This window comes from Pseudorca crassidens, chromosome 15 (assembly GCF_039906515.1).
Source record: "Pseudorca crassidens isolate mPseCra1 chromosome 15, mPseCra1.hap1, whole genome shotgun sequence".
Classification (NCBI taxonomy): Eukaryota; Metazoa; Chordata; class Mammalia; order Artiodactyla; family Delphinidae; genus Pseudorca; species Pseudorca crassidens.
In genome coordinates, this window is record NC_090310.1 from 35071637 (window position 1) to 35086323 (window position 14687).

At 44.1% G+C, this 14687-nt stretch overlaps 1 protein-coding gene across 6 annotated transcripts in view; it reads right to left on the reverse strand.

The window, feature by feature from the left end:
* Positions 1 to 14687, reverse strand: part of UBN1 (ubinuclein 1) — a 48469-nt gene that overhangs the window by 25336 nt on the left and 8446 nt on the right. For all 6 annotated transcript variants that reach the window (XR_010934974.1, XR_010934972.1, XR_010934973.1 and 3 more), the window contains 10 exons: positions 14279 to 14365; positions 13625 to 13720; positions 13127 to 13261; positions 12302 to 12405; positions 11164 to 11602; positions 4823 to 4893; positions 3311 to 3440; positions 3021 to 3139; positions 2754 to 2882; positions 2426 to 2569 (listed from right to left, as the gene is read on the reverse strand). Coding sequence is in view for 3 of the 6 variants with exons in the window: in XM_067706740.1 (XP_067562841.1) it covers positions 2426 to 2569; positions 2754 to 2882; positions 3021 to 3139; positions 3311 to 3440; positions 4823 to 4893; positions 11164 to 11602; positions 12302 to 12405; positions 13127 to 13261; positions 13625 to 13720; positions 14279 to 14365 (1454 nt within the window). In the remaining 3 variants the exon portion in view is untranslated. The remainder of the gene's footprint in view (positions 1 to 2425; positions 2570 to 2753; positions 2883 to 3020; positions 3140 to 3310; positions 3441 to 4822; positions 4894 to 11163; positions 11603 to 12301; positions 12406 to 13126; positions 13262 to 13624; positions 13721 to 14278; positions 14366 to 14687) is intronic.

Genomic DNA, 14687 nt, shown 5'->3' on the forward strand with positions numbered 1-14687 from the left:
GATACACTAGACAAAAACAACTTTTAAGAACACACTTTTAAATAATCAATGGATCAAAGAAATCACAAGGAAAATTAGAAAATACTTAAAAGACAAATGAAAATGAGAACACAACATACTAAAACCTATGGGACAAAGTGAAAAGCGGTGACAAGGGGAAATTTAGGAACTTCCCTGGTGGCACAGTGGTTAAGAATCCGCCTGCCAATGCAGGGGACACAGGTTCAAGCCCTGGTCCAGGAAGATCCCATATGCCACGGAGCAACTAAGCCTGTGTGCCACAACTACTGAGCCCACATGCCACAACTACTGAAGTCCGCACACCTAGAGCCTGTGCTCCACAACAATAGAAGCCACCGCAATGAGAAGCCCACGCACTGCAATGAAGAGTAGGCCCTGCTCGCCACAATTAGAGAAAAAGCCCATGTGCAGCAACGAAGACCCAATGCAGCCAAAAATTAATTAATTTTAAAAAGAAAAAAAAAGAAACGAGAAAGGTCTCAAATCAACAACCTAACTTACAACTTAAGGAAGTGGAAAAAGAAGAACTAAACCTAAAGCTAGCAGAATGAAGGATATAATAACGATTAAAGCAGAAATAAGCAAAATAGAGAATAAACAATAAACATAGTTATAGGTCTATTCAGATTTGCTATTTCTTTGTGATTTAGTCTTGGTAAGTTTTGTGTTTCTAGGAACCTGTCCATTTCATCTAGGTTTAAAGACACTATCCACAGAGTAAAAATGCAACCCACAGAACAGAGAAATATTTGGTAACTTATGTATCTGATAAGGGATTAATATCCAGAATATATAGTGAGCTCCTAAAACTGAACAACAAAAAAACAAGCAAACCAATTAGAAAATGGGCAAAGGACTTGAATACACATTTCTCCAAAGAAGATATACAAATATCCAATAAGTACATGAAAAGATGCTCAACATCACTAATCATTAGCAAAGCGCAAATCAAAACTACAAGACACCACCTCATACCCATTAGGATGGCTACTACCAAAAAAACAGAAAAAAGTGTTGGTGAGGATGTGGAGAAATTGGAACCCTGTGCACTGGTGGTGGGAATGTAAAAAGATAACAGCTGCTATGAAAAACATTATGGTGAGGCCTCAAAAAATTAAACACAACATCACCACATGATCCAGTAATTCCAGTTCTGGGTATATATGTAAAAGAACTGAAAGCAGGGTCTCGAAGAGATATTTGTATGCCCATGTTCATAGCAGCATTATTCATAATAGCTTAAATGTGGCAGCAACACAAGTACTATCAACAGATGAATGGATAAGCAAAGCATATACATACAGTAGAACATTATTCAGCTTTAAAAAGGAAGAACATTCTGACACATGCTGTAATATGGATGAACTCTGAGGACATTATGCTAAGTGGAGTAAGCCAGACACAAAGACAAACACTTTGTATAATTCCACTTATATGAGGTACTTAAAGTAGTCAAAATCATAAAAACAGAAGAATGGTGGCTGCCAGCGTCTGTGGGGAGAGGGAAATGTGGAGTTAGTGTTTAATGGGTACAGTTTCAGTTTTACAAGATGAAAAAAGTGATGGAGATGATGGTGGTGATGGTTGCATACCAATGTGAGTGTATTTAATACCACTGAACTGTGCACTTAAAGATGCTAAACTTGGGCTTCCCTGGTGGCGCAGTGGTTGAGAGTCTGCCTGCAAATGCAGGGAACACGGGTTCGTGCCCCAGTCCGGGAAGATCCCACATGCCGCGGAGCAGCTGGGCCCGTGAGCCATGGCCGCTGAGCTTGCGCGTCTGGAGCCTGTGCTCCGCAACGGGAGAGGCCACAATAGTGGCCCCGCGTACCGCAAAAAAAAAAAAAAGATTCTAAACTTACATTAAGTGTATTTTACCACCAAAAAAAAAAATTTTTTTTTCTAAAGAATACTAGTTCCAGGTAACTTTCTCTGTGTATTGCAGACATAGTCCATTCGTGGGAAGCTATATAACACAAAGTAGCCTGTGAGGAAAGTCTGGCACTTAACTCTAAGAAGTAGTCACCCCTGCCAGTTGCAAATAAGAATTCTGTTCAGAACATTAAAATGTTCCCAACACGAATCTGTCTTTCAACTTCTTCTAGTAGGAGCCATTATCTCAGGAAAGGGCAGATTGAAGTGGGATGAGCATACAGCCAACTTTGAACTGAAGTGGGATAAAGAATGACAAAGACAAAACCCCACAGATAACGTCCCTCTTCTAAGGGAGACAGAGAAGCCCCCAGTCACTCAGGTGAAATCAGAGTCGAGTTCACTAGCCGGTGACTCTCTGAGGGTGGGGCTCTGGAGCCTGGTGCAAAAGAATCACTCAGACATCTCTTTATCGCAAGAACGCTCCACCCTATGATCACACTGACCACACTGGCTGCTCGCGGGCCCTCACCTGGCCTGCATCCAGCCTTTGGGCCAGAGAGGTTTGACCTCAGCATCCAGAAACGCCTTCACGTAGTCCTCCCAGGATTGGGCCTTGTTCCTCTCCAGGTCATAGCTCTCCAGTTTGATCTTCACCACCTGACAGAGTAGCTCCCTGAAGAGTAGGCAGAAGTCAGAACCTTTAAACTACCCCAAATGCTTCTTCAAGGTTTCAATCATGTGCTTTCAGCAGCCCTGATTAAAGTAAATGATTCTAACCTTCATTAGAAATACGGGAACATGCTCAGACACTGGCCCCACAAACCCTCCACTGAGGCAAGGTCCCAGTTTGGGCACACCTGATTTCATCATTCCACTGGAATTTCTTCCGGGGTCCCATTATCCTCCTGCCCCCCTTTTCTTCATCTTCTTCCTCATCAGAACAAACCCGTTCTCTCTGCTCCTTGTCTTTCTCCTCTTCCAGCATCCTAGGAGGTAGAAAGAATTAGGTGGGACTCTAAGGTCACTGCAGAACTGCTTCCTTCTGCCCACCATCTCCCCCCACCCCCCAGGACTTCTAAGAAAAGGAGGTCAGAATGCTGAAGGGAGTGATGGGACACACTTACTTAGCGACCTTGGCTTGCGTGTGTGCCTGGCATTCATCCTGGTACTTGGCCATCTGTTCTGCCATTGCCCTGCCAATGGCTTCCTTAAGCTTCTGGATAGGCTCCTTCAGACGCCCCCCCTGCAGAGAGCAGGACATAAGTCTGGTTTATGCATCACTTCTTACACTGAGCACACACTATAGGAATAATCGCACGGAGGCAGCGCAGCAGCAGATGTGGCATCTATGAAGACTCCATCACCCACTCCGCTGCGCTCCGAAGCCAAGGGGCTCCACTGCAAAGTCACCCACCTGTTCACAGAGGTGAAGTTTTCGTGCGCGCTTGACCAAGGTGTCTTTGCTGCAGGGCAGGAAGGAAGCAAGGTAGGCATATACCCCAGAACGGGTCTGGCTGCTCAGCTCCCGGGTCTGCGCCTCTATGCTGAAGAACAGAGCAGAGTTACTCACCACAGCTCCTTTCGTCTGCAGGAGCCAAGAGCAGGCCAAGCCTTAACTTGCCTGTCACAGTGTAACTGAGCAGCCAGCACAACAGACCTCCAGCAGTCACCAGACCCAATAAACTTGGCTAGGTAGAGTGGGTCAAGGCTCTCAGGTCAAAGACAAGACCAAGTCAAAGGTGTCAAGAAAACAGAGCCCAAAAGAACAAGGTCTGAATTTCTGAGTTTCATAAACAAAGAAAACATAAATGCTTTCAAACTGGAAGGTAATTGAGTTACTTGGGGTCAACAGGAAATACTTTCCAGCAGATTTTCCCTTGACTAGGGTGGTCAGGGAAATCCTCAACCCTCCAGCGTCCCCATCTAGATGAGCAGAACACAGTCTGTCTTCAATCCCTTGAGTTCTCTGTATCTGGCACGCTCCAGGAGACAAACCCCTCATCTGTGCTGACTCTCAGGTGCTCCCTGACCCAAGTGGCCAGTCTCCATCCTGGCCAGGCAGGGTCCTTTGCTAGAATATTTCCTAGTCTTCACAACTGTTCTTACATGTGCAAAATCCTCAGCTGTTGAGCAATAAGCTTCCTCTGCTACATGATGCAACCAGGAGAGAAGGTGGCAAAGCTGGCAGGCCAGGTACAAAGAATCTGGTTTGGATTTATACACGTGGCGTTTTTTGGGGTTTTTTTTTTTTTTTTGCTTTTTAATCCAATTCATATAGTGTGATGTCTCAGAGGTTCGGGTGTTTGTTAGACGGGCTACGGGATGATGAGCAATGGCCTTGGGAGCAAGAGTGAGAATAAGAGGAGAATGACCAGGTATGCTGAGGAGTGCCCCAGGAGGTCAGGTCCTTGCCTGCACCAAGCTGTCTCTTACTTTTCCCAGAGATGGGCAAGCAACGCCTTCTCCCTCCTCTCATCTCACGCTTAGCACAAAATCCTCTTCCAGCACGCCATGACTATTACAATGTTCTAATAATGTCTGCTGCCTAAGATTAGTATGGTCTACCATTTCCTAGAGACAAACATTTGATGTCCCCCACCCCTGACCTTTTTTATTTTTGTATTTATGTATGTATGTATGTATGTATGTATTTTTTGGTCTTGCCTAGCGGCATGCGGGATTTTAGTTCCCCAACCAAGGATCGAACCCATGCCCTCTGCAGTAGAAGCTCAGAGCCCTAATCACTGGACTGCCAGGGAATTCCCCCCTGACCTTTTTTAAAAGAATAACAATAAATAAAAACCAATTTTTAAAAATCTCATCAGTGCTTTCCTATCCCATACATAGCTGAATTGTACTCCCAATTTCCCCCAGCCTGCTGAACCCACGCATGGTAACAGCAGATACAAAGAAACAACATACTCACTCTAAAAGGATGCCATTAATATCCTGGGTGAAGAACTTCTGTCTGCTCTCTCCCTCAGCAGCTCTGGCAGCCTGGTTCACAGTAGACAGTAACATCCGTTAGTGCACTTTCCCTGCAAGGCCCTCACACTCACCCACAGGCCTACAGAACACCTGATGATAAAATCCTCACCATGCCCTTCCCTACTCAGCCCTAATCCCAGATTAAGTTCACCTATGATCTCTGTATGCTCCAGAAGTGGTACATCCAGCTCTTTTCACATGCTCCTGAAGCATCTACGGACTGTCCCTTCTTCCCAGGACTTGAAACAACAGGCACATAAAAGAAAATCAGAGTCAAGGGAATCATGAAGCATCTGATTCAGCCAGCAAGCTAACTCCTGTGCCCAGCACTCTATCATCTAAACTGTGAGCTGGAATCTCCATACATCTACAGTACAAAACAATCAAGAACTTTAACAAACCTGCAGTATTTGAAGGTCTTTAGCAAACAAAATAATAATAATAGTAATAATAGCAACAATAATAACATGCTGCTTTAGCATTTAAGGGCTATAATTCTTTGAAAATTCATAATCTAATTAGGGTATATCATGAACTCTATTACTCAGACCACTGGAATGACTAACACACTTGACTACCCATTAACACAAGATAGAGCTGGTTGCTATACAGTGTTTTGCTTCCCGTGAGTACACAGTTAATAATGCCCTGGATGGCAAGCCTGGAGACTCCTGAAGCAACCACAGTGGGCAACAAGGACACCAAATGCACAAGTGAGGAAAGCAAACTGCAAAAGCCTGAACCAGTGGTTCTCTGTTTGGCTGCACACTGGAAGTACCTGGCAGCTTTCCCCACCCTAGACCCATCACATTAGAATCTCTGGGGAATAATGTATTCCTTAAAAGAGGCCTAAGCGTCAGTACTTTTTTAAAAGTAACTCTGGTGACTAGCATGCAGAGGGTCGAGAAGCACTGATCTAAACCCAAGAGTCGCTGGTCCAAAGTCTTTAAGCAAAATAAAATTTCAGGCTTGATATATAACAATGATGGCAAACAACGACAATAAGGTGATTGTCTTAAATGAAATGATCAATCCTGATCAACCCTCTGAAACACCCACCTTCCTCTGGCCCCACTGGCCTTCCTCTCACTGCATCCTCTGGGTCCTCTCCTGACCTCTTGACTACATCCTGTCTCCTCCACTAGCTCCTTAGCTGCAGATGGGCTCCCAGGTTCTATCTAGAACCCTCTTCACCTGATAATGTCTCCCCCTCAGCTTCAAAATAACATAAACACACACAGGTCTCTCAAATCTAAACCTACTCTATACACTTTTTTCTAAGCTCTGGACCAGAATCTTAAATTACTTCTATGAATGAACGACCCTCTGGTATACAAACTTGACTTGTCCAAAACCTAACCTACTAGTTTCTGCTCTTCCTCCTCCTGTGTCCCTACTTCTAATAACAGCACTCCACCCTTCTTAAATCCTTCCACTCTTCTTTAGAACCCTTTGGCAGCCCTTCCCAAGCCTAGAATCAAACCCAAACTCCTCCACCTGGCATTTAGGGTCCTTTAGGATCTGGCCCCAGCCATCCACTCCAGCCCCTCCCACCACATACCAGGAGTCTTCATTATCCAACAACTTGCCCATCCTCAGCCCTGTGCCCTGGCTTACTATAAGGCCTTCTCTCCCATGAGGCTGGCCAAGACTGCTGCCTCCAGTCCGATTCCTATGTACCCCCAGGAGCTCCTTTTTCACTTCCTCAAGTCTGGCTGTTCACCTGACCATCTAGTTGGCCATCCAAACATGACAGAGCTTATTTCATCCTGCTCTGTCCCATAGCCCATTGTTTACATGGCTACCAGTCCATCTGTATAACAAGCTCATGGAGAAGGAGAACTGAATCTAACTCAATATATTTCCTACAGCTGCCTATCACATAATAGCTATTTAGTAAATGTCAGCTGAGTGGATGAATGAACAAACAAATGAACAGATTATCACTGAAAGAATGAAAACTCGAGGAAGAAAAGCTTAGAACCAAACAAAACTTGCAGAGGATATGCAAAACTCAAGCATGGCTAGAGGAGAGCACAGAGGTCTGAGATAGCAGGTGGAAAGGGAAGAAAGAAAGGGCGTCACTGTAACCCATTCACTTGCCATTTCTTATACTGTCAGAGGATTCGGAATCCACTGTGGCACCTTTAATGTACTGGGATTATGACTTCAGTTTGAGAGAAAACAAAACTGAGTCATTCTGTTGCTGTAGCTTATACACTGCTAGTTATAAGATGCAGAAGCACCTTCATGTTAATTCAGCCTAATTAACACGTATTTCAAATGCCTGTTTGTCAGAGCCATCAACAGCTCAGGTTTCCAATCAATTTTTTTTTGGCCACACTGTTTGGCTTTTGGGATCCTGGTTCCCTGACCAGGGATTGAACCCAGGCCCTTGGCAGTGAAAGCGAAGAGTCCTAACCACTGGACCTCCAGGGCATTCCCGCCAATCAAATTTTATCTTTAGATATCAGCCATTTCAGAAGCTTTCTGGCTATAAAATTTTTTAAAGTTTCTTTTTCCTGATGCCTTTTGAAATGTGTTTTTTTTTTTTTCTGATGTCTTTTGAATCCTGTAGACCAGTATCTCTGAGGATTTGGTTTTATACTGAAGATAATTAGTCAAGTATAAAACAAAATCCTCAGAGATAAAATTTAAAATAAATCTAATTAAAAGAGCAGTTGGATATATGTTTGATAGTCTGCCAGAAAGAAGTGACATCCCTCAACCATAAAGACAGACACCCTTGCCCAAGGAATTGTATGAATCAGTCAGTCCTAGATTAACTAGGAAATGAAGTTAAACCAAACAGCCAGATCATGCTGATTTACAATAGTTCCAATAGCCTTTTAATGAGTTCTTTTATTCATTATAAGAAGAGCCACTTGTAGCCTTTCAGCACTGAGATCACCACCTTATATACTGTACCTGTTTTTGCTGAATAGAATGAAATCTGGCATGATTTTCTTTTTTACAAAGACCAAACAGGTTGTTATTTTTTTTCTACCTTATTCTCCTTGGATCTACGTCTCCCTGGTTTTGCAATGCAAGGGTTCTAACTGTATAGGAGGGTAAGCAGTGAGCAGGTAGAATGGTGGGTGACATGGGGGTCTCTGTTTCTTTTCTATTTTTAGTATCGGTATCATTTCCATTTTATGCTGGATTGAAGAGGACCAAAACAGAGCTGGTCATCTGTATGGAGCAGGCTGAGTAGCTGCCAAACCACATCATGACAGTAAACTGAAGGCGCAACATACCTGAACTTTTCAACAATCAAGACAAAAGACACAACCAATACATATTAAGAGAAGACAGGGGTAAGGACATCAAATCAAACCACTGGGTTCCCTGGGGCCTATAAAAATGTACAGTACAAGGAAGTAAGAAGTGGAAAATGAGCTAACATGAGAAGAAAACAGTAACAATTCTGGAGTATCCAAGGTCGCCCTCTTGGAGTACCTCTTTAACATACATAAATTTTCAAATGTTTTTTTAGAAGTTTTAAGTATCACATCTAGTTAGAAGTCAAATCTAATTTCTGCTTCCAACAGCAAAAACTTTTCCCAGGGAAACTGATACATGTAAGAATAGAATCTGCTTAAGTACAGTGGTGGACTGCAAACAGGACCACAGATTCCTCGCCTCCTAGTACATGCATTCCCCCACGGAGAGGTGGCCCCTAGTTGGTGACTTGCTTTACCAATACACTGTGGCAGAAGAGATGTGGTGCATACCACTTCTAAGGCTAGATCATGAGGGCCTTACAGCTTCCACCTTACAGCTCCCTCCTGAAATGCTGCCCTGAGACTGTCATGCCCTGAAAAAGCCCAGGATGAAAGAAGGGAGGAGAGAGAGGTCCTGCCATCCTGGCTGTCCCAGCGTCAGCCACCATCTTGCCCGATGAACACAGCCCCGAGAGCGAGTCCAGGCAGGACCAGAAGACAAACCGCTGGCCACAGTCAGGAGAAATGAGTCACTGTTTGAAGCCACCGAGTTTGGGGGTGGCAGGGTAGATTTTTAGACAGCGGTAGAAACTGATACATGTATCCTCTAGGGCCAAGATTTAAAATCTAAACAAACTATTACAAAAATAAAAGAAGAGGGTAAAAAAGAAAAAGAAGGGGAGTGAAAATAAAGTGAGAAACACATAAACACTACTAATGTTATAGTTATATACATCAAGTTTAATTTAAATTTTTAAAATGCAATGACAGGGCCTCTTATTAAGGATCCAAATATCCATGCATGGCTTTTGAAATTATATGCATTTTTTGTGTACATAGGCGTTTTTTCCCTGGGAGGAATCTCTGCCAGAAGACTCTCAACAAGGTCTGGGTCTAGAGCACTTGTGCACACATGCAGGAGGCTCCAAGTGCCCCAAGCGCAGGGCCCTGGTGGGAACAGAGCAGCTGGGGATCCTTTAGAGTGGCATTAAGTAACTTTCTAAATTAAGCCTTCTTTTTCATGCAACCATTAAAAGTAATGAGATCTTTATAAATAATATTTATTAAGTGAAAAAACCAGGAAATTATTCACAACTATAATTACAACTGCATAAATACATATATACAGAGGCTAGAAAAGGATATGTAAATTGAAAATAGTTTTCAGATTGGCGGGATGGTGGGTAATACCCATTTACCACTCCATTTCCCAAATTTCTTAATGCTGTTATAGGAGAAGGGGCAGGTGATGACTGAAGTATCAATTTCACATCTGAACATATTTTCAAGCCAGTATGCCTCCTGGTCACCACCTCCTCACCAGGACCCGAGCCTACCCTACCTATGGGATTCTGAACCCTGTGTCTCCACCGTGCCCAAGAGACAACTGAGACTTGGCAGTCACCAAGGAAGACAACTTGCTCACTGTCCCCCCAAGAGACTCCAGAAAGCGAGGTTTTCTCAAATCACAACCCAATGCCATTTCACGTTAAACCACTGTTTCCACTAGATTTGTCTATCTTTCCCAAGAAAATGAAATAATGAGTCTAAGTTATCAGACTAGAACACAGTCTTTGGTGGGAATAGGGACACAACCAAGAGCCATTTTTACTTTTCTCTAAAAAATGACTGGCTACTGCCACACAGATCTTACTCAGCTCACTCAACAAGAATTTCAGAAACTACAAAATAATTTGATTACAAACCAGAGGATTGAAAAGAATAAGGAATAATGTTTTTTAACATAAATTCTGAGAGAGAGCACAGGACATGCTCAAACATGCCAAGTTCAGACTCAACTATTTCCACCTTAACATCCTGTTAAAATATACTCTGAATCCTGACATGGCATAATTCATTTAAATGGTTATGTTCCAACAGAATACTGTGCATGTTCTACAAGGATGAACTAGAGCTCTGAATCAGACGTTTGAATTATTTCACATGTTGTGTTCAAGTGTTTTTTGGAAGTGAGAAAATCATTTGTAGCAGTGGTTAACATTTCACCCTGCCCTAAAACACAAGGGATATTATACACAGCAGAGATGCTGAATCACTGGTTTAAAACTTAAGCTATAGAATGTAAGTGCCACCAGAGTTGTGTCACAAGTCATGATGTCTACGGTAAAACGGTATTTTAACTAAAAGTCATCATAACTAACAACCCGTGCTTGGTTTATAGTCAGAATTCATGTATCACCGAATTGTCAGTCCTTAGTGCTCTAGGGATCAATTCCCAATCACCAGGAGGAAAACAGGAGCAGTGTCTGCTATTTTCTGAAGACTGTTATTGTTTTTAACATGGGGCATGGACAGCATTTATGGTTCAGCTCCTTCTTATTTAGCACAATTTAGAATTCCTGTAATCACTACCTAACACAGGTGACATGCAAGTCCAGGGAGCAATTAAACCCAGTGGCAACTAAGCATTGCCCCATGTCTAACATATGACGGCAAACTTCTGTGAATTTTCAAAACCTTCAGAAGATTACTAAAAAGATGGATCTCTGCCTCAGCTGCCTGCTGCCAACATTAGTGTCTATCATACAAAAGGAAAGATACTCTGACAGGCATAAAGTAGGAAAAGAGAAAATCTCTCCAGAAGACAGTAAATTCTCCAGGAGTGAAGGAACCATGAAAGGCTGAGAAATGATGCCTGACAGGCAGAGAGTCCACTGTTCCCTCACTTGGGATGAGAAGAAAGCTTGGAAGAGCTGACACTGGGACTGCCCACTGACTAAGGGTTGCTCTAGGCCACGAGCTTTGAGTGGTTCGGGACCAGCATCAACTGCCCAAACTACTTCCAGGAGAGCCCGGCCATTCCATGTCACCATACCTGAGCCAGCTCCTTAACGCGCTTCTCCAGGGGCGCAGGCAGGCCTTCGGGAAGGGAAGAGGGCTGCCTGAATTCCTGGTCCAGTCCCACCCCAAGGGAATCGCTTTCATCATCCATATCGCGGAAGGGGCTTCCTTCTGGAGACTCACTGAGCAGCTGCTCCAAGTCCAAATCAGTCAGCGAGTCCATGGCTGTGGCTGCCTGCAGCAAGTCGTTGTCAGAAGTGGAGCCGAAGAGCGAGAGCAAAGGGTCAGAGGCGCCCTCCAATTCCCGCAGGCCCTGAGCTTCCACCGATGAGACTGCTACGGGCTTATGCTCTTCGTCTCTCTTTCTCTGAGCCTCTTTCTCCTTCTGAAATTTCTTCAGCATCTCTTTAACGCTCAAAGCCCCAGAATACTTCTTTTTCTTCTTCTCCTTACTGGCATTGAGGGCTGTGAAGCTGCAAGCAAGGGGGAAGTCAGTTACTAAGGCTGCAGTACACCTCAAAAGGGAAATTCACAGAGGGGCTTCAGCCCTGCTCCCAGCGCAATGGTCTCCAGGAACCTCAGTCACAAGTCCACCCTGTTACTCCTCCTCCCTCCTCTTGGCATATGGAGCTCCTTCTTGCTGGGACCAAAGCTTGAGATTTAATATAGGTTAGCAAAACAGTATCACAAAATGCTACATATCCGATGGGTTTTTAAAAACCACTGCCAGGCTGAAATAAAAGGTTGCAAAAAAGGGAGGGGTAAGAAAGATATTTAAAGGAAGAAAGCAGGAGCAGCAGCAACTTGAAGGGCGACTGGGGTGAGACCAAGTGAGGCAAAGGAAGCAGGACTGGAGAAGACAAAGGGGGAACACAGACAGGAGAACTGGGGCAGAGGAGGGGTGCCCAAAAGAACAGGAAACATCAGCAATCATACAGTGACAGAAATAGCTGCCAACACTGACAGTGGGACAGAGAGAACTCTGATGTCTGACACACAGAGATGTGAGAGTACAGACTATGCCCACATGGCACCGTGGGAGGCATGAGGGGGGAAGACGGCCAGGCCTTGCTGCCTCTTCTGAAGCTGTGAGGAGGAGGGCGAGTCAGCTCCCAGGTGTCCTGCCCTAACAGTTCAGACGTCATCCTAGCAAAGAAGCTGCTGCCTCTCACCCGGCTTTGGAAAACTTGGACTTTTTCGATTTCTTCTCCTTGTCATAAGTGTCATCTTTTTTCTTCTTCTTTATCTTCTCACCACCTTCCTTCAACTTCCGCTTCTGAGAATTAAAGACAAGGCACAGTTACACGGCTCCCTAACTCTGGGAGCAAGTGCACTACACAGCACCGGCCTTGCTCCGCCCAGGGTACATCCTGAGAGCTGTCTTACTTCCTTCACGAACAAAAGCTTTCCGCTCAGTCCTTGGACCACAGACCCGCAGGTCAGGACAGCATTCCCACTGACAGCGGCTTCTGGGAAACCCGGGCCTGAGGCAACAGAGGCCATTGTGCAGCCTGAACAGCTTCTGGTTTAAAATGAGCTATGTGTGGGCCTACCTTGCATTTTAAACACACAGGCAATGGTAGATAGCTTTCAAAATAAATTTATCATAGGGCTGACTTGTTCTCGTTGGGGTGACAGCCCTGGGAACTGAAGTCCTCTACATGTCCACAGAAGAGACACAGCAAGCTGGTGCAAACTCCCCTCACTCCACACCCTTCACTGCCCTCGTCCCCGCCCTGGGACCACCTCGACGAATGAATCCCTGCCGAGCCTGCAAGGACACAGGCATGGATACAATGACCGAGACCTCCAGGTTCACAGCACCTCGCCACAGCACACATGTGAGAAGGGAACCGCCAACCTCGGCACAGCTGGTGCCTTTCCGCCAATGTCCTGAGTCATCCTAAACCAGCACGTATTCTGGCAAGTCACCTACTGATCTCATAAGGTCATGTAAAAAAGCACTTCTGAAATCCAAAAGCGAGCAACGTTCTAACCTTTGGAGATTTTTTCTTCTTTTCTTTAATGAAGTCATCCTCAGATTCTGATGCTTGTCTAAACTGCAGCGTTCCCGAGTTAATGTAAAATCCTCCATACTTTGTAGTCAAAGAAGCAGGAACAAGCTCATCATACTGAAGGGGGGGAAAACAAACGGTCAGCTCCAAGTTCTGTACTACAGTCCAAAGGTGCAGAGCGCGTCTTGACAGAGCAGATGTGACTATGTTTCTCTGTCACATTTCAGACAGCATGCTAAGAAATGTTTCTGGTCAATCACCAATGTCCAAGTTAGAAGGTGTTTTGGACATCTCTGATCACCATTTTCATAAAGGAAACCAAGGCCCAGATCAAGGTGTCACTTCCTCTCCCTTCAGTGCAGCTCTTTCCTCGTGCTAAGGGTACATCCACTCTGACTCCACCCCCAGCCTCCAGGCGCCGTCGGTAGATGCTAGGGTGCAGTGGTTCTGGTAGTCTCAGAGGTTTCATTAAGTACTTACCGCCTCAGAGTTATCGATGAAGGAATCAGATTCATCATAACCATAACCCATATCAATCAAGTCCTGTATTCGGTCTTTTCTACGTTTCTTTCCACCCTAAAATTTAAAATTGATCACATGCTTTTTTGTACTTGTGGTAAGAACACATAACATGAGATCTACCCTTTTAACAAATTTCTAGGTCTAGGGTCACAGGGTTTTTTTTAATACACAGAATTAATTGTTGCCTTGAACCCCATCAGCTAATGACTAAAGGTTATAAAGCACTGGAACAGTCTCATACACACACACTCCAAAACCTCATTCCCTGAAGACCTTACAAAATAGGACAGATTTGTAAATGCATAGAGTGGCCTAAGACAGAAGAAAGAACTAAATGGCGTCATATGCTTTGCACCAAAACGTTTATTCTCAGGATAAATTCTAAGGGTAAAAGCCCCTTCTTATTCATCCGTTTAGCTCCACACGAGTTCCTGCCGTATGTTTTCTTATCTTAATGCATTTGTTTAATAACTTCATTCTGTTCTCTCCAAGGTCTACACTTGTTTCCACATCAGTGTTGATTAGATGATAAACCACTAAAGGAATATGGAAATGTCTGAAAACCTCTCCCATCCAACAAGGTTGTTTTGTTGTCCAATAGAGAAATCTTACATATTTTTCTTCAAATTTCCGGGCAAGGGCCTCCACTTTATGCCTTTCCTTTTCTTCATCATTGAAAGGATCCGAGAGATCTTTCTTCTGTAAAGAGACCATTCCACAAAAATAGGAGTCACAAAAAAATTCCCACAATGCTATTCCTAGTGCCTGCACTGACTCAACACATATAAACTGCATAATAAAAACAACTGTTTTTCAGAAAAGACAAGGTAGAATACATGTTACCTTCCCATAAGTGTTTACCTTAGCTGTTTAAGAAAGTGAAATTTCCATTCACGAGATTCAAGAGAACCTGACTAAATGCCTACAATCGCCCATTGCACGCAGCACTAGGTCCTGTAGGGCTCCAAATATGGCAAAGGGACTTTAGTCAGGGGATGCTCAACCCATGTAGAACTGTGTT